Raw genomic sequence first — 18,473 nt, 5'->3', positions numbered from 1 at the left:
AAATGTCGAGCGCTCGTGCGTGCGGGCCTCGCGACCAGAACTTCGCGGTGACTGCCCAGTGTCCAATGCACATGTTTGTCAAGCCGAGTATGCTCACTTATGGAGATTGGGTAAGAGTGCGGCGACCACCCCGCAGTTACAGAACCACGAAAATACCGAGCGCTCCTGTGTGCGTGCTTCGAGGCGATGACCCAGCGTCCCCATCACACGTTTGTCAAGCGAAGAAAGCCTACTTATGGAGATTGGCAAACATTGGCCAAAAAGAAATAACTCCAGCGTACGCCGTAAGCGTGGCAACGCTTTGCTAGGAACGAAAAAGACTTGTCACAGCTACGCCCCTCCAAGGTGGCGTCCAATGATTATGACTTCCAAAAAATGAAGGAAGCTCACATTTATAGCAATAATGAAGGTGTAAAAGTCTTTGCGGCAGCGAAGAAGCAGCAAATCGGGTGCAATCATGGACTTGAACCATGGTAGCGGTCGTGAAGGCTGTGTACAGCTTAGCTACCTTCAAGTCGTACGCTTTAGTGTCAGCTTCCTTCACTTTTTTGCACTGTCGCAGACGTAGGGAGCAAAATACCCCCCAAAACTCATAATCCTATACACCTTGCCCCAGGGCTTGGGCGAAGAGATACCCCTGCACCCATCACACATAGTGTACCCGGTTTCTTCTCCATCTAGCGCGCTTTTCGCGCGGCCATTCCTGTCCACGTTCCCCTTGGTTTTATGTATGGCGGCAACGTGGGACGAGTGCAAGTGTGACAGTGTCCTCGCTACTCGGAAATATATAGACGTTCCTGCATCGACTGTAACCGACTGCCGCCTCACCAGAGAAGCTGCTGTATATTGCGTCCAGCGAATGCCCTGTTGGTATGTGTGTGTGTACGCGTTTCACTAAGAAAACTTTGTTGTTGTTTGTCGGAGAAATTCAGGTAGCATTCTCTCGTGATGGACGTGAATACCCACTCACAAGAACATAGTTGACGCTACTTTCTTACCAGACGGGTACGCGAAAAGTTTTGTCGAACTGAATGCTGGTCGCAGCGAAATGTAGCCACCCGCACCTTAATTAACCAAACTGGTATATTTTTTTTCTTTCCGTGCGACAACCTGCCCAAAAGGCATTGTTGAAGGCCTACGCTGTAAATAAAATGAGAGTATAGCTGCGAAGGAGCTCCCTATAATGTTGACAAATTTATTTCATGTAAAAGTCGAATGACACTGTCCATTAAAAGCTGGTAGTGTGCACTGCGAGTAGGTTTGCCGAATACTTTTCCAAATGGTAGTCTTAAAAGCCACGCATTTACACTATAGCACGTGTTTAACCCGTTGCCTGTGTGGAGTTTAACCCGTTGCCCGTGTGGAGACGGTGGTCAAATATCACTGTTACCTCGCCCAGCGAACGAAGAGGTTGCATGCTGCACTTTGTTACGAAACATTGGCTATTGTACTTTTCGAGTATCCTTTGGAATGACTGTGCTCTAGATGATGATTCTAATAATGCCTAAAATTTAGAACATTGGACTCGTTGGAATTCATGCTTTATTTGTTGCGCGCAAGATAGTGCTCGTGTCCTCGTTAGTCAGGCCCGCCATGCGGCGTTTCGCTTTCGCGCTGTAACGTTCGTAACGGCGGCGCCTATGGAAAGGTCAGTGTCATCACAACCTCGGTCCTCGGCGATGGCGAACAGAGAGCGCCACGTGTGCTTCAAGTCCCGCGGCGTGTAGTCGTGGCTCGCCACTATCCTAGGCCTCGTGCAGGGCCTGAAACGCTTTTTGTAATTGAGGAAACCCTCGTCGTGCACTCTCTTGATGCCCATCTTGCCGGCCACCATTCCCGTGAGGAAGACGTCTTCGAGGAACAGGTAAGGCACGCCGGCGCTACCACGCACCAGGAGCGGAGCGCAGTCTCCGGACAAGAGGTACGACGGCCCGGTCAGAAAGTCCGGGTACGTCGAGTTGCGGTACTCTCTGGCGGACACGTACCACTTGCTCCGGGGGTTCCTATGCGGCCTCCACTCCCTGGCCAGCAGGCCCCACATGGTCCGTTTCACGCCTTGCAATCTGCGTACCCGATCCGCGAGGCCCCAGACGTTGAGTAACATGTCGTCGTCGATCTTCAGGACGAACTGGGCGCCAGGACAGTACTCGTTGGACCAGCGGACCATCGTCATCGACTTGAGCGTCAGGTTCCGGTACGAGTCGGTGAAGTCAGCCTGAACAAGGTCTCCGTGCTTGGTATCCTCGTATAGAATTTTGCTCTGGTCCGGTTTGAGCATCGGCCTGCCGATGAGAAACACGAGCCGATAGCCACGTCGGCACGCCGCTGCTCCCCACGTTTCCCGGATGACCTCGCGTTGGGCGAAGTTGATGGTGCTGCTGAGCACCACAATGAGGAGGGTCAGTACTCGCGAGCCAGAGCAGATGTTGGGCTTGTTTAGGATGTAGCTGAATGTGTAACAATCCTCGGCGTTTGCCACTGTAGAAGAATTGGGGGGTAGACGGTCGTTGGCCAACACTGGGAGACTGTCTCGTCCTGAAGGCGACCTAGCTCCCCCAGAAGCCGGTGAGGAAAGGTTGTGTCCTGTTCTCACTGGTGTCATGCCCCAGCCGAAGTGTATCCGGGAAAGGTGCAGGTACCACGTAAGGAAGACCACGTAAGCGGCGACGCCGCTTGTGGCGCACACAAGCTGCTTCCTCGACAAATTGCAGAGGACGGTATCACCTGTCGTTCTTCCCGTCATCAGGGAGGGCCTGAAGAAAAGAAAACCCGAAATTCAGAAGAGGGTAACTTACGCGCTCTCGCTGCAAATACTAAAAGGGCCATGAGGACGAAATACAAGTTTCTTTTACTCGAAAGATTTCGTCTTTTATAGACCTCGTAGCGCCTGTCCGGCAGCAAATGTTGCCGTACTCACTGGAAAAAATAATCAATTTAGGTTGAAATTTTAATTCTCCGCCAGATCGTGCGTTTTCGGGACGTCAGCAATCAAGTCATAAGCGCGCATATACAAAAGAACTTGCACTGCATGATTCGGTTGCAGCGCTGCTCGCCGTCAGTCTTCCCAGATGGCGCTACCGTGCACGGACTGTTGTCTGCAGCTGCTTTACAGATGACACCAAACAAGAACGACAGATCAGGGTTTTAACGGACAACAATAAACAACAATAATGATGTCAAGGTCCTCTGGGTACCCGGACACTCTGGCAACACGGGCAATGAGACTGCGCACAAGCTGGCCAGTGAGGCTCGCTCTTCCCACGACTCGCAGCTTGAGCTCACTCCTCTCAAATCTCAAAGCCCTGAGTCACAGCCCTGAAGAGAAGCGGAGAAGGAACAAGCTTCAAAGGTCCAAAAAGCTCCTGCTGACCCACGTACCACTCCTTGAGGATCCCCTACCTAAGGGTCTTCCCGGGGCGCCAAAATGTTCGTGGTGAAAGCACGAAGTGTCTTTGCCGTTACGGAGGACGTGGTGGCAAGGTGGAGCCACGCACAGAGGTACTCAAAGCAGCCGAACCTGCCACCTTTCTCGCCGCCCCAGTGCAGTGTGTGCTTGGCCGCCAAGCCGGCCAACATGCGTCACCTGGTGTGCAACTGTGAAGGACTGAAGGACGCACGTGACAAACATCGCCCGTCATCCGTGTCTACATACGAGGACTGGATCCGGCCAACACGCGACCACAAGAGAATTCTACTCTCCCTGTGGATATTTGCGTGTGAAGCCTCCATAGTGCGACGCACGTAATCCCCTTCCCTTTTCCCCCTTCCACCACAACAGCCCTAGTGCCGTCCTATTCATAATAAATTTTACAACAATTTTTTGACCGTATTTGCACCTGGCTTGTTTTTGTTAGGGCAGAAAGTAATCGTTTCGTGAAACATGGAATATCCTCGACAAACAGGATCACGCAAGACAACGTCGCTTACGCCAAATGGCCAGTGCGTTTACACAACTCGAAAGCGGCGGACTGCTGGGCAGCATACATTAGTGCGTGCAGTACCACCCACAGTAGGAGGTTCCCGTTTGAACCCATTCCCATTTCACCCTTCCCGCTTGTTCCGTCCCGTTTCAACCCGGCGCGAAACGACCTTCCCGTTTCGCCCTTTCCCACTTGGCCCGTTCCCGTTTGAACCCGTTCCCATTTCAACCTTCCCGTTTGCTCCTTCCCATTTCATCCCGGGGCGAAAGAACCTTCCCGTTTCGTATATTCTTATTTAGCCCGTTCCCGGAATAACGTACCCACTTTATGAAACGTTATAAAAAAGATTTTCATATTGTTTTTCATTTATTTCCGTTTGTTCACAGCCGCTGCGATAGCATGCTCAGTACATCCAGAGTCCTTGACTGCTTTTCACAAACCTGGGCTTCACTTTTTGAATCTAGAGACGACGACATTTGGTTACAATTCGTCGTACCAATTAACAAATCCTTTAAATTAACAAAGCCTAACAAACAAAATAATAAACAAATATTTTAAATTAAAAAAACAAATCTTTTAAATTAACAAACCAAAAAATGATAAAATCAAAAAGCCCAGAAAAGCGCCGCGGAAGCACAAATAAAAAATCGCAAAAACACCCTCACTTTGAAAGAAATCGTATTTGGTGGACTAACATTTAATCGTTATAACAGCGCAATTGTACACCAATGTCGAAAAGAAACAGATGAAAACTATAAAAGATAAAAATATGTATAAATATAAAGTAACCCTATGTATCTGGATACATATGCCACATCTGGCTATAAAAAATCGCAGTCATGAGAAGCGGCGAAAATTATAAACTTAGCTTTGCGTTTTATTGATTCTGTTTATTCCCGTCACTCTAGCGTACTCAATTTGCATAATAGGGCAAACCTTCAGAAACGTAAGCAGCGCAGGACCGTCTCTAGCCTAAATTTTCTTTACTACAGAAACTTAAAATTGTCGCGGGAATACTACCTCCAAGGGCCTTTCAGACGTTCAGCGAGAAGACATCATAGTAAGACTATTAGGCAGCCAATCAGCTGAATTACTATTCGAAAGTTCTCTTTGATTCCTCGTGCAATTTCTTACTGGAATAAGTTAACTGAACAAACAGTGAACTCGGTGTCGTTAGAAGAATTTTCCCCACGTATTGTAAATATGTGTTCTGGTTGAATCGTCGTATTTTAAAATTGGAATACTTTACGAATGCATATCCTTGTTCGGACCCCTTTGCGTCTATTATATATTTATGCCTTTTATTTATTTGTGTGGGGCGTTTTTAAACTACGCCAACCAATACTGATGTGTTTTTATGTTCAATCCTGCATGAGCCTGACCAGGCCGTTAAGTATCGGTAAATAAATAAACATACCTGCCCATTACTCACGTAGGAAAGGCATTAGTAGCCAATCCCCAGATTTCTGCAGATGTTTTCGCCTTTTTCAAAGTCTCTCCTACGGACATCTTTGATCTATAGATCTCTCGAACCCGAAGACAAAGCTACGCTCCAAACAATGAGCTTAGAGCGGCTGATAAATAAATTTCAGCCGCACATACGAACACCAACTGCAGACAAATCCAATGCGTGCATTACTCATGATATTGGGTATCTTTACAGTACACTTTCGCCGCTACAAATTTTGTGTCAAGAGGGCAGTATCGGCCTAGGGCATTCGGAAACTTTTATCGGCCGGAAATATCGGTCGATTCCGGAAAATTTGGTGCATACAAGTTTTTAGTGCATGGCCCTTTGCTTGTAAGCACATTTTGGGGAACAATTTCCAAGACGGTAACGCATTTTTTCGGAAATTCAAATGGGTTGCAACGATGCGGGCTCAAAGGAGAAGGGCGCTTTAGGAGCGGGTTGTAACGGGAAGGGCGTTTTGGGAACGGGCTCAAACAGGAAGCGCCAGAACGGGAAGGTCGTTTCGGGAGCAGGCGCACACGGGAAGGGTCAAGCGGGAAGGGCGTTTCGGGAATGGGTTCAAACGGGAAGGGGTCAAACGGGAATGGGTTCTTTCGGGCTACACCCGCCACAGTACGGATCGGTACTTTTATGTTTGCCTCTGCTTTCGTAACTTCCACGGTTTATCCCCCCATTCTTACTGCTTTATAAAGAATGTAGCCTAAATTTAATCGCAAATAGCTCGTTCGGCAAGCTTATACGCTCTGCCTAATTTGCGCTTGCTTTCGCCGGCCCCCACCAATCGCAGAGCTGGATGGTATGACATCCTATGTTCTGTTGCGGGGAATGTGCTAGTGATTCGCATGGCAATTCCCTTTTTCCCTAATTATATAGCTTATTTGAGCGAAGTGTGTGTTGAAAGTGGTGTCAGTACAATTATAGCGAGGCAGTCTTTCGACTGAACCAAGCCTGTGTTTTGTCTTCATGGCCCATTTAAGGTCTGTTCTCCGGTTCCACACAGTAATCGTTTTGTGTTCGCATGCTCATACAGTATGTCTCAGCATTGCAGTTTTGGTTGCCACTAACTTGAAGCCGTCCACCGGTAAAATCCTGGGAGCCTATACGTTGTAGCGAACTAGGCTTTGCCTGCAGGCCATCTTTCCGCATCAGAAGCATCAGTTTACTAACTCCGAGCATGTATAAACACTTTTCATAATTTAAAACTTCATAGTTACGGTAGTTTTCTGGACTGCGTTGCGCATGCGTAGTTAGACGATCGTATCGAGTACGCCAATTACAGCGCCGGAAGCATATAGTCGCATGTGAAAATGACAGCTACCAGGATGAAGTTGTTGAAGAGGTCGATAATCGCTTCACCACATGGTCCACGAGAATAGTTCATTGCTCGTTACGCCCCGTGCAGACAGAACGAGCAGCAGCGAAATGGCTATCGATCTATCTTCAAATGTCCCGTGTATTCCCCAGACGTCGTGCGTGATAATGAGCACCACCTTTCTGTATGCTGACCATTCAGGGATATGCAATAGTGGGCGTTATAATGCCACATAACCGGTGTAACCAGCCGTAGCTGCTTTATGGCGTTAGGCTGTAGGCCTATTAGGTTGCAAGATTGGGCAATGATTCTATTGGTGCGCCCCCATATTCCTCAACGTCGCATAAATGGCTGGTTTGTGTCCCTTAGCTATGTACGTGATTTCACAGTGAGCTTAGAGGCTGTGAAATCAGCGAAGGAAGCTAAACGAGCAGCCGGCTGGCGCTTTCGACTCCGCATTTCACCAACTTTACTTCACGGTGAATGTGTTCAGCAACCGTATACGCAAGGCTCATTCGCCGGAGCGGTGAGAAAGTAAGATCAAATGAAGGAACTTTTTGTTTGCTGCAGCATATATAAAAACCTGCGTCGCCAAGTTGCTCGACGAAGTGGCTGCGCACGGAAAGATAGCAACTTGCAACGCGTATACACTTACAACAAATGCTCCTGGAATACATTGTCCAATGCCCGTACAACACTGAAATAGTGGAACATTTTAGAATGAGATACATTGTTTTATTCTTGTGGATAATGTAACACAGAGCACATGCACACGCGCAAACACGCGCACGCACACACACGCAGGTTTATTGGAAGCTTACCCCTATTTTCCTAACAAATGTTTTTCAAGGGTAACAAGCATAGCCGTCACTTCATGAGCTGTAGACGATTTGAACACTACGGAGGGTCTGAGCGGTAGATCGTAGTAGCCTTTTCAAAAGTCTCGTCTGACGGCTTCGTTTTGAATCACTCAAAAAAGAAAACGCAGCAGAACAAATGTCAGAGCGACGCCTCGATTGGGCATTCGTCATCTTGTATTTCGATAAGCCATAAGTCGATGATTGATTGATCGTCAGGTTTAATGCGCCGACGCAACGCCCGCGATGAGGCGCGCCGTAGTGGAGGGCTCCGGATTCATTTTGACCACCTGGGGCTCTTTAACGTGCGCTGAAATCTCGTGCACACGGGCTTTTTTGTTTTTAGCCTCCATCTGAGAAGCGGCCGCCGCGGCCGGGAATCGAACCTGCGACCTCGTGCTCAGCAGCGCAACGCCTTAGCCACTGAGCCAGCGCGGCGGGTCATAAGTCGATGCAACTGCTCAAACCGTTCTCCAGAAAAGAGTCAGCGCCCTTTCACTCTATGAAGGAGGATGACCATCGAAGCTGGGCGCAGAGAAAAGAGTGCACAAAACAAACAACTTTTGTTTATAATTTGAGATTGAGCGCATTCCCTAGCAGAAAAGCTGACTGAAACTTGGATGGACTGGTACAAACATATGGCTATGGGTTTGCCTCCGTCATCGCAGGAATCTTATTGTCTGTGTAACGAGCTACCCCAAACCTCTCGAACACGAAGGGAAGCAGTCAGGTCTCAAGGGGCCGTGAAACGCCACCGTTAAGAAAATGGCCGCGTATCTGCTCCTTTCGTTTGAAAATGTCGACAAAAGACCATAGTATTCGACGACATTCGCCAAGTAAATGCCCCCCTTTGCTTTCACGCTCACCTCACGTGCTGTTCCTTTTACGTCGCGCTCCTCCCAAGGTAAACACACTAAAAGTTTGCTCAGGTCTGTACAAGTTTACCGCGTTCTACAGCTACAGGCCGGGTTCCTCGATGCCAGCGCTGCAGTGCGGCGGAGACGCGCATGAATCGAGGTGCGCCACTTCAACGTTTATAGAACCGCGTTGCACTAGTCCACGTGCATTCCAAGCAGAACGTGGAGCCTATCTAGTGGAACCTTTCGTAACGGTTGGTGCTTCATTTTTTAAAATGCCACCAGAAGCTTTAGCGGTGCGGGCGACAGCAGGCAACGGTGGGAAATTGTTTTTCTTCTGTAGTGAATGTAGTACTTCATTTCGCGAAAATCAAGCACCTATGAAGTTTTTACAAAGAAATATTATGTGGAAAGAGAACAGGAACACTGTGTGCAAGAGAGAGACTTACAATCTTTGAATACACTTATACACAGAATGCTTCACCCCTCCCCAGGTTTCACGTTAGCGAAGATGGCCCAGGATTTCTTAAATGTATTTTTCCATACTCTGAAAACAAATGCCAGAGTTTTCATTACACACGCCGAATTTTCGCTCCCACATGCGCGGGAACAGGGTGGCCTAGACACACACACACACACACACACACACACACACACACACACACACATATATATATATATATATATATATATATATATATATATATATATATATATATATATATATATATATATATATATATATATATATATATATATATATATATATATATAAGACAGAAAGAAAGTGGAGAAAAAAATGCCCGCCAGGTGGGATCCGAACCAACGACCTCCAAGGTCGTGGATTCGGATCCCACCTGGCTGAAACGTCTCTTTGCTGAAACGTTGGCAACAATCGTGCTTTTACCGTGTTGAAAGTTTTCTTTTCTTGTGTTCTCTACCATCTTCAAAAGTTCAACTGCTCCCTATATATATATATATATATACATATATATATTGTAAGCGCGAATCTTAAATGTCCCGTCATCAGGCCATAGCTCAGTATTATGACTGCCCAATACCGCCTTCGTGTTTCGTTGTGGTCTTTCTTGGACGCACCATCATCGTCATCGTGATTGATCCTGTTCTGGCCAGGGTACCGCTCGCCGAGTAAACGTCGTCCGCCAAGTCTCCTGGCATTGCCTCTCAATATATATATATATATATATATATATATATATATATATATATATATAAGCAGTAAAAGAAACTTCTCGAGGAGCCAGAAGAAATAGTTGGGAAAATGGTCGACGCACGATTAAAAACAAAAACAGTGGTTTACTGACGTTTCGACTGGAGGACCAGTCTTCATTTGGAGTAACCAAGTTACTCAAGTTACTCGAGTTACTCAAGTTACTCGAGTTACTCAAGTTACTCGAGTTACTCAAGTTACTTGAGTTACTCAAGATGAAGACTGGTCCTCCAGTCGAAACGTCAGTAAACCACTGTTTTTGTTTTTAATCGTGCGTCAACCATTTTCTCAACTATATATATATATATTGTGGTGACGTTTATTGACAGCTGGGAACGGTCACGTCGTCAAGACAGGCAGAGTTCGAGCGGACGTAGGAAACCGGGGTTGAGGTTCGAGCTGTGCGAGGACACACTTCGTCTCCTTCCAAAAGCGCTGCATGGCACATAACCTTATCGGAAGATTGTCCACCATCAGGACATGACAGGACATAGCCACTGGAAAAGTGTCCATCTGCTAATGTTCAGGTTCTTCGCTACAATCACCCCCGGGGAGAAGAGGGAGCCATCCTGGCGACTCATGGTGACGACGGAACCAGCGGATCATAGTAGGGCTTGAGTCGCTGAACATGCACAGTCTCACGGCTGCGGCGCCGAAGATCCGATGAGGGCATAACTGGTTCGACGATATAATTCACTGGCGAAGTGCTTTTGATAACACGGTAAGGACCGTGGTATTTCGATGTAAGCTTCGGAGAGAGACCTGGAGTGGAACATGGCACCCAAAGCCAAACAAGGGAGCCGGGAGAGAAATCGCGTGGTGCACTGGACGCGTCATGGCGAGATTTCTGTAGCTGCTGGTGTTCAGAAGTGAATGAACGAGCGAGCTGGCGGCATTCCTCAGCAAACTGCGAAATCTGGGAAATCGGTGTACACTCGGAGGGATCAGGGCGGTATGGAAGTACCGTGTCCAGCGTGCCGGTCGGCTCCCGTCCGTAGAGGAGGAAGAACGGTGAAAATCCGGTAGTCGACTGCGTCGCGGTATTGTACGCGTACGTGATGAACGGAAGGACCTGATCCCAGTTTGAATGGTCTGATGAAATATACATAGACAGCATGTCCCCCAGAGTGCGGTTGAATCGTTCGGTTAGGCCGTTGGTTTGCGGATGGTACGCTGTGGTAGTGCGGTGAACGATGTTACACTCGGCCAAGAGCGCTTTGATAACGTCCGATAAAAATACGCGACCTCTGTCACTCAGCAGCTCTCGGGGCGCTCCGTGTCGAAGGATGAAACGACGGAGGAGGAAGGACGCCACGTCACGGGCTGTGGCTGCTGAAAGGGCTGCTGTCTCAGCGTATCGCGTGAGATGATCTACCGCAACGATAATCCAGCGGTGCTCTCTGGAGGTGCACGGCAACGGCCCGTAGAGGTTGATACCCACTCTATCGACGTCAAGACAGGCAGAGTTCGAGCGGACGTAGGAAACCGGGGTTGAGGTTCGAGCTGTGCGAGGACACACTTCGTCTCCTTCCAAAAGCGCTGCATGGCACATAACCTTATCGGAAGATTGTCCACCATCAGGACATGACAGGACATAGCCACTGGAAAAGTGTCCATCTGCTAATGTTCAGGTTCTTCGCTACAATCAATATATATATATATATATATATATATATATATATATATATATATATATATATATATATATATATATATATATATATATATATATATATATATAAGCAGTACAAGACACTTCTCGAGGATTTAGAAGAAATATTTGAGAAAATGGGTGACTCAGGATTAAAAACAAAAACAGTGGGTTACTCACCGTTAGACTGGAGGACCACATCACTACGTGTCACTAAGATGAAGACTGGACCTCCAGTCGAAATGTCAGTGGCTGTTTTTGTTATTAAAGGCCAACTGCACTCAAAATTTCGACTTCTTGAAAACCCTATTTCCGTATAGTCTGCTTAAAAAGAAAGCAACATGCAAAATACAACAGCTGAAATACGCACGTGGACGCTGCAAGCGGCCAGCAAAAATCGGCGATTTTGAAACCGAAACCGAGGAGAGCGCGGCCATTGCAGTGACGTTGCAGCCGTCCAGCGAGCGGCCGGACGGTCACCAGTTCGGGAGAATGTCTGCGCGCAAGCTCTACGCGCGCACGGGGCAGCAGAGCTCGACCGGTTCTCCCGCTGCGTGGCTGGCCAGAGGAAAAAGCCACCGTCGGCTGGAACGTCACAGGCGCGTCATGGCTGTTTACGCGATCCGCCGGCAGGTGCACAGTGGTCTGCGGCGGAGCCTTTTTAAACACTTCTGACTGATTAACGAGGCGTTTCACGGGGCTACCACTTGTGTCTCAGCTTATTTGGGGGTACTTACTACGCATTAAAAACAAATTTGGCCGAGGTGAAATTTGAGTGCAGTTGGCATTTAATCGTGAGTCAATCATTGTCTGTAATATATATATATATATATATATATATATATATATATATATATATATATATATATATATATATATATATATATATATATATACACACACACACACAAAAGGTTTCTGGAGGACTGATAAGACGGGAGTTACTACAACGAGAAGAAAACGGAACCGCAAGTCCTCTGGCAGAGCGCTCATGAATCCGGGCCTCTTTAGCAGAAGTCAAGATTTCTAATGACTGTAGCTGCTTGATAGAAACCCCCCCGATTGCTTGTCATGAACTTACAACGCGTAGCTTCATTTTTAGAATTCGAAAGAAAGTAATTGAGTTTAATAATGTAATCCATTTTAGCTTTAGCAACTGCACGTTTGAACACTGCTGCCATGTACTATCGGCGTCAAACGAAACGCGAGCACGAAAATATGAACCTGAACACACAAATAGCGCGATTTCTTTCCATGCAAGCTAAAATGACGCGTGGCTTAGTTACAAAAACAAAGTTGGAGAAAGTGGATTTCCGAACATACCAATAGCAAGCCATCGTATCAACTCTATGAACAGTATTTTTCAATTTTGCGCGTTCTGGTTCATATTTTCGTGTTCGCGTTACAATTTTATAGTTATAGTTTATGCAATTTACCGGACAGTGATTGTGCAGTGGAGGCCTCAGAGCTGCTTTTCTGTGGCGATAATGTCGGCTCAAATCAGTGTTTCATCAGTTAAATACCTTTGTATGTGCGGAACAATTGACTGTGAACTCCGCGCTTTTTGCTGCTGCTTGCAAAGACTCCATCGTTCACTGAGCATCTACAGTGGAATCAGTGGTCTGCATTTATGTAAAGCAATCCCGCAATTCCCCTTGATAAACTCGAGCGTTAATAAATTTTTGCTTTCTAACCTCAATTCTAATTAGGGGGATACCTACTGCAAACTCAAGACGAAAATGACCACTGCTTGAACCGCAGGGTAATGTACCCCAAGACACGACCTGTACATTGCCTGAGGAGAAGGTAAGTCCAAGGGCGATCGAGATCCCGCACGCAAAAATGCAATTTCCCAGGAATTATGACAGGAAAGACCATTCTCCTCCAGCCAGTGCCAGAGCTCTAAACGATGAGAATCCGTTCTGAAGCCCCAAGAAACGTGTAGAGCATTCAAGTCACCGCCAACAATAACTCTGGATTTACTGGCTATAAAACTGTCCAGTTTCTCTACTCTACGGAAGCGTAATGGAAAATACACATTGACGAGGGAGATCGGAGGTCTCCCAGGGAGAACCAAGTCTACCGCGAGAACTTCACCACTGGGTGACATAAGTTACAACGACGTATGCTCTGTGACAAATTTTGAAGAAACTAAGGTTAGTAACCCACCCCAACAATTTCGCCCAACTTTAAGTAAAAGTGAACCCCTGGCCAAAACACCCACTCACGGTATGGATGGGCAGTCGTGGCAGCCTCAGAAGACGCAGCGAGGAATCGAAGCAGAACGACAAGCCGACGTGTCAGCGCCTTGCGATGTTGTTGTTGTTGTTGTTGTTGTTGTTGTTCCTGGCGATTTGGCTCATACCCACGTGGGGGATTGGCCAGGAATCGGGCGTGAGAAGGGCTAATGCGCCCGCTTAAAACACCGGAAACTAATACACCTCTCTATTTATACGCAGAAAGAGAAAAAATGGAATTGGTTGAAAGTTATTGGTGGATGCCAGAATCAACGCTACATGCGTTGATTCTGAACTACATGCCAGAATCAACGCTAACAGGGCAGGCGCCTGGACTCGGAAACGTATGCATGAATGGCTGCAGCCACCCCTCGGTGACAATATCCCAGTGATGTGGCCCCAAAAGATAGTAGAACGGGCATGGAAATAGGCAGGCCAATTCGTCGTAATGGCGTGGCAAGATGACGTTGCCTCATCATAGAAAAACCACGGCAATGCAATAGAAAGTGCTCTAAAGTCTCCTGATCACCGCAGACAGCACATCGGGAGGAGGAGGCTAGACCAGCCCGGTGCATATAAAAGTTGAGTTGGGAGACTCGACATCTGAAGGTAGTCAATGTGACCTCGCATTGCGAGATTCACTGTTGTTGTTGTTGTTGTTGATCCTTTTCTAGTGGCACATACCCACGTGGGGGATTGGCCAAGAAACGGAGTGGCTTTTTGGGCCTAAAACGCCCACCTCATGGCCCTATATAATCAGCCTGTAGGAATTGGGGAGACGGTTACCGAATTATATAATAAGTCTAAGGAATGAATCAGTGAATGATGTAATTTTTGGAAGAAAAGGCTAAAAAATTTTGACCGAGTTAGCAGGACATGCGTCTGGTCTCTGATATGTACGCGTGAATGGCCGGGCTATCTCGCGCACCGCTCAGTGACGATGATGATGATGATGATGACCTCAAAGATTTGAGCACGTACCCAGGGGTGATTGCCCAGGGATAAATCGGTTGTTGAAATACCGGAGGACCTCAAAATACTTATTCATTTCCGGAAAGAGGCCGTAAAAGGAAGCTTAGTTATGAATAAAACCCGAATTACCCATTAATTAGCATCCTTCAGCAATTCAAACGACCTGAAGCTAAAAGAAAATCTTGAATGCAATTTATATATATCCCTTTTTGCAAACCCCAAAATTGTTGCGCCAATAGATAATATAAGTGGAATAGAAAAAATCAACCAGTGACGCCAAGCGCTTTCTCAAGCGTTCTCGTCTTCTTTCCTCACTTGCTGATGATGATAGTAGCGTCATCACTCCACTCATTAGAGGGCATCGACTCGATGCCATGGAATGCAAAACGTCAATGTTCAACGCGGATCAACATATGGAACGTTGCGAGTTTGATACGTAGGTGCGTAGTCCATGCCTCAACGTTTGTAGTAAGTCTTGGGCGTACAACGTGCACCACTCCGGTCTTTGGACTTCGACTGGAGGCTGTGCTTCCGAGTTGAGGTTACCAACGCGACCAAGCATCTTGTATGGGTCGAAGTACCACCTGTGGATCTTTAACGTGCGGCGACATCTCGAAGACGCGGCCTTTTCGCTTCTGGGCTCCATCAGGAAAGTGGCTGCCGCGAGATTGCTAGTTAGGAACGGAACCCCCAAGCGCTCTTGCTGGCGACGGCTACGGCCACCACCCACTAGTGCAGCAAAATGGCGAGCTGGTAAATATGTACGTCGAAACCTTCAGAAACAGAGCAAACAGAACAACAGGAAAGTACCGACCTGTTGCTCTGTTCGTGCCACGTTTTCAGCGTTGCGCTTTTTGAAGGTTACGTCATGCATTCGAGACTGCGTGTGTAGAGCGCCTCGCATTTCAAGAAGAGACGGCTGAACCTAGGCACTTTTATTTGTGAATATTTTTTTCACGTGGAGACGAAAAATCCACGAAAAGCTACACAGCGCCACTGTAAAACTACTCAGACGCCATTGGGAAATGCAGTCTGGTTTCTAGGACCACCAAAGGCAAAAATAAAATCTGAAAGGTCGGCGCGCATAAAACCCTAGTCACACCGGAATGCGAATCGATCAAAAGGTAAAAAATAGGCTAAATACATCGTCTTTAATCATCCTTGCCCTCTTTCTCATCATCAGAATATCCACACACATAAATATAGCCATCATAGTCGTCATCGTGATCACGCCGTCAGGGTCGTCGTGACCACCACCATGAGCTATTTTCCTGTGCACCCCTTTCAATCGCAATTCCGAAGCCTCTGAGCACGAGAGATACCGTCGAGCCCCAAGCACGCGAGTGCGAGAATGGAACAGCAGTCGTCAGTGAGTGCTTTATTGACGCAGAAGTGGAAAAGAAGTGGACTGGGGATATTTGAACTCATTTGGGAGTTCACCAGCATACAACCCGGTTTGGGGGAAGGGGAGAAGGGGAATGAGAGGGGATTGGTGAGAACAAATGGGGACAGAGAAAGAGAGAGAAATAAAGAGATAAGGAGTGCGTAAGGCTGGCCAGCAGGCATTGGCTACAGCCGTTTTATGAAGTTGGTCTCTTCGAGGAAGACCAAGACAAGTCGGAATGCTTCTCGCCGGATGGAGTTGGGGCCCGTCGGGAAAAGCAGGTTCATCAGGGTGTGGCTGGGCAGCCCGAGACACTGGAGTGCGGCCCGAAGCTCTGATTGCGGGACATCGTGCTGGCGACAGGAGGGGAGGAGGTGCCCCAGGTTCTCGGGTTCTGGGCAGTCAGCACATGTGGGTGACGACCGGCGGCCTTGTCGGTGGAAGCGGGCTGCCACGTTGCAGCAATCGAGCCGCTTGCGGAGGAGTATGGAGCGTGCTTCAGTGGTAATGCGGCCAGGCAGGACCTGTGGAGCGTTTCTGCTGATGACACTGGGGTTCGTTTGCATCGTCTCCACCTCCCGCGTCAGGATAGGTTGTGTGGCGTGGAAGGGCCTCAGGTCACTGGAGGCAGCGACCCCATGCTGGAGAGCAGCACCTCTGGCCAGGGTGTCAGCCACCGCATTGCCGGTGATTCCGACATGAGATGGCAACCAGTGGAGCCGTACGTCTCAACCACAGGGCTCCACCAGGGGTGGCTTCGTCGCTAGCGACCGCTTCACGTAGCCGCTCGATGGCTGGTCCGCCTCTCGCAGTCGCAAGAGAGCGGGCCGGGAGTCGGTGAAGATGACGGCCCCCTGAATCTGGTTGGCCTTTTCCAGAAGCAGGCTGCAGCAAGGCACAGCCCGGCCAACTCTCCATGGGTGGTGCAGGCGGAGAGGGGCAGACAGCACACACTACTGGTGCCAAGCTCCATTGCCGTGTAGGCGGCTCCAGCTCTGCCCATGAACGGTTGCACGGAGCCGTCTGTGTAGCGGTGCAGGAGTCCGGCCGTCTCATCCTGCAGCAGGGCAGCAAGCTCCTGATGGATAGCCTTGGTTGGTTTTGACGGCTTGCTGCGAATCCCCGGGAACGTGCTGCTAACGCGAAGAGCTCGCCCGGTGCAAGATGTTGGTGTCTCGAGAGGGGGACGCTGCGGCAGCTCAATGTGAGCCCCGTAGATTGACGTCAGCATGCCCTTCTGCTAGTAGGGGAGGCTGCAGTAGCGCTGCGGAAGGGCTGCCACATCCGGTGTGCTATGGAGCCGGTGGATGTGGTGTAGCCCCGTCTGCAGGGCCCGCATCTGGTTGGTCCAGGTGCCGGCTTCTGTGCATGTCGCCGCCGCCGGGGACGTGCTCGGTAGACCCAGGCAGAGGCGTATGGCCCGGCGCTGGTCCATCTCCAGCTCCTTCCCCCGCAGTGGCTGCAGGTGTACTAGTGGGAGAGCATACAGGCGCAGGGAGTTGCCGCAGACGTTGGCCTCCTGTAGCGCCAGCACTTCAAAGTGCTCCCTCAACAGGTGTTCAGCCAGCTCTGCACAGCGGTGGCCCAGGTGGTTGCGGTTCTACTGGAGGACGCGTGGCCGCTGGCCTGTCCTGCAGGGTCTGCTAGCCATGCTGGAGGGGAGGGGAAGGGCTCACATGGGCAAGGGCGGCAGGTGCCGCCAGGCGGGGGGGGGGGGGTACTCAGCAGGAAGTCGTCCCACCAGGCTGTGCACCAGAGCCACCAGGACGGATACCAGCTGATCCGGCCCGGGGGAGCTGGGCCTGCTAGAGGCTGCTGCACTCTGGTCTGCGCGGCTGAGGCAGGCTGGGCAGGTGGCTGCCTGGCTGGCTGCCGATGAGCGCCAGTCTGCGGGTGCTGTTAGCGTCCCTGGGTGGCACCAGGCCGCGTCTGGAGGCTGGGTTGCTGCTGCTGGCGGGTGCGCCGCCTTGCCACCTCCGCGTAGCTCAGGTGCAGTCCCATCCGAACCGACGCCTCGGCCTCAGGTCGGGGCAGCGGCTGCGGTGCCCGTGCCATGACCGTGGCTGCTTTCCGTTCGAGCTGCCACCGAAGGCAGAAGGAATCCGTCACCTACTGTGGGCCACCATGGGTGGTGCAGCGGGGGGCTGAGGCAGTGCACTGCTGGCTGGGGTGGCCTCCACCACCACGTACGCACCTTTCCTTGCCCCTGCAGGAGGCCGTTACATGGTCCAGGCGGCCGCAGCGACCACACTGTGTGGGTCGCGGTCGGCACCCTCGCACGGGCAGCAGCAGTTTGAACAGTGCCACGTACGTGGGTTGGGGAGGGAGCGGCGAACACCAGCAGCACCGCCCCGTCGGGTTTCTGCACTGCACTCTTCACTGCCACCTGACTGTCAATGTTTGGAAGGATCTCCGTGGTAAGTTGAGGGAAATGCAGAAAACGAAGCCTCGGCAGGTGCCTCGACTGGTAGGTCGTCCGGCGCGAACAGCAATGCCAGGCACCCTCTGAGTGGCCAGGAGGGCCGCCAGGCACTCGTCCGTCTCGGCGTCGGCAGCAACCACATTCATTCGGGTATTCACC

General features: G+C 49.5%; 1 protein-coding gene across 1 annotated transcript; it reads right to left on the bottom strand.

Annotated features, from left to right (window-relative positions):
* Positions 1-1,582: 1,582 nt before the first annotated feature.
* Positions 1,583-2,823, bottom strand: LOC144161785 (beta-1,3-galactosyltransferase 5-like). Its single transcript, XM_077692386.1, has one exon. The coding sequence runs from the start codon at positions 2,741-2,743 to the stop codon at positions 1,583-1,585; it is 1,161 nt and encodes a 386-aa protein (XP_077548512.1). The 5' UTR covers positions 2,744-2,823.
* Between the last annotated feature and the right edge of the window lie 15,650 nt (positions 2,824-18,473).

The sequence above is a fragment of the Haemaphysalis longicornis genome, unplaced genomic scaffold (assembly GCF_048455015.1).
Source record: "Haemaphysalis longicornis isolate Haplotype H1 unplaced genomic scaffold, Haemaphysalis longicornis Haplotype H1 scaffold_12, whole genome shotgun sequence".
In the NCBI taxonomy this organism is placed as follows: Eukaryota; Metazoa; Arthropoda; class Arachnida; order Ixodida; family Ixodidae; genus Haemaphysalis; species Haemaphysalis longicornis.
This window is presented reverse-complemented; position numbering and strand designations above follow the sequence as displayed.

Bases quoted from the DNA above. Each gene is read 5' to 3' on its own strand.
- LOC144161785 (XM_077692386.1), bottom strand. From the start codon at position 2,743: ATGACGGGAAGAACGACAGGTGATACCGTCCTCTGCAATTTGTCGAGG.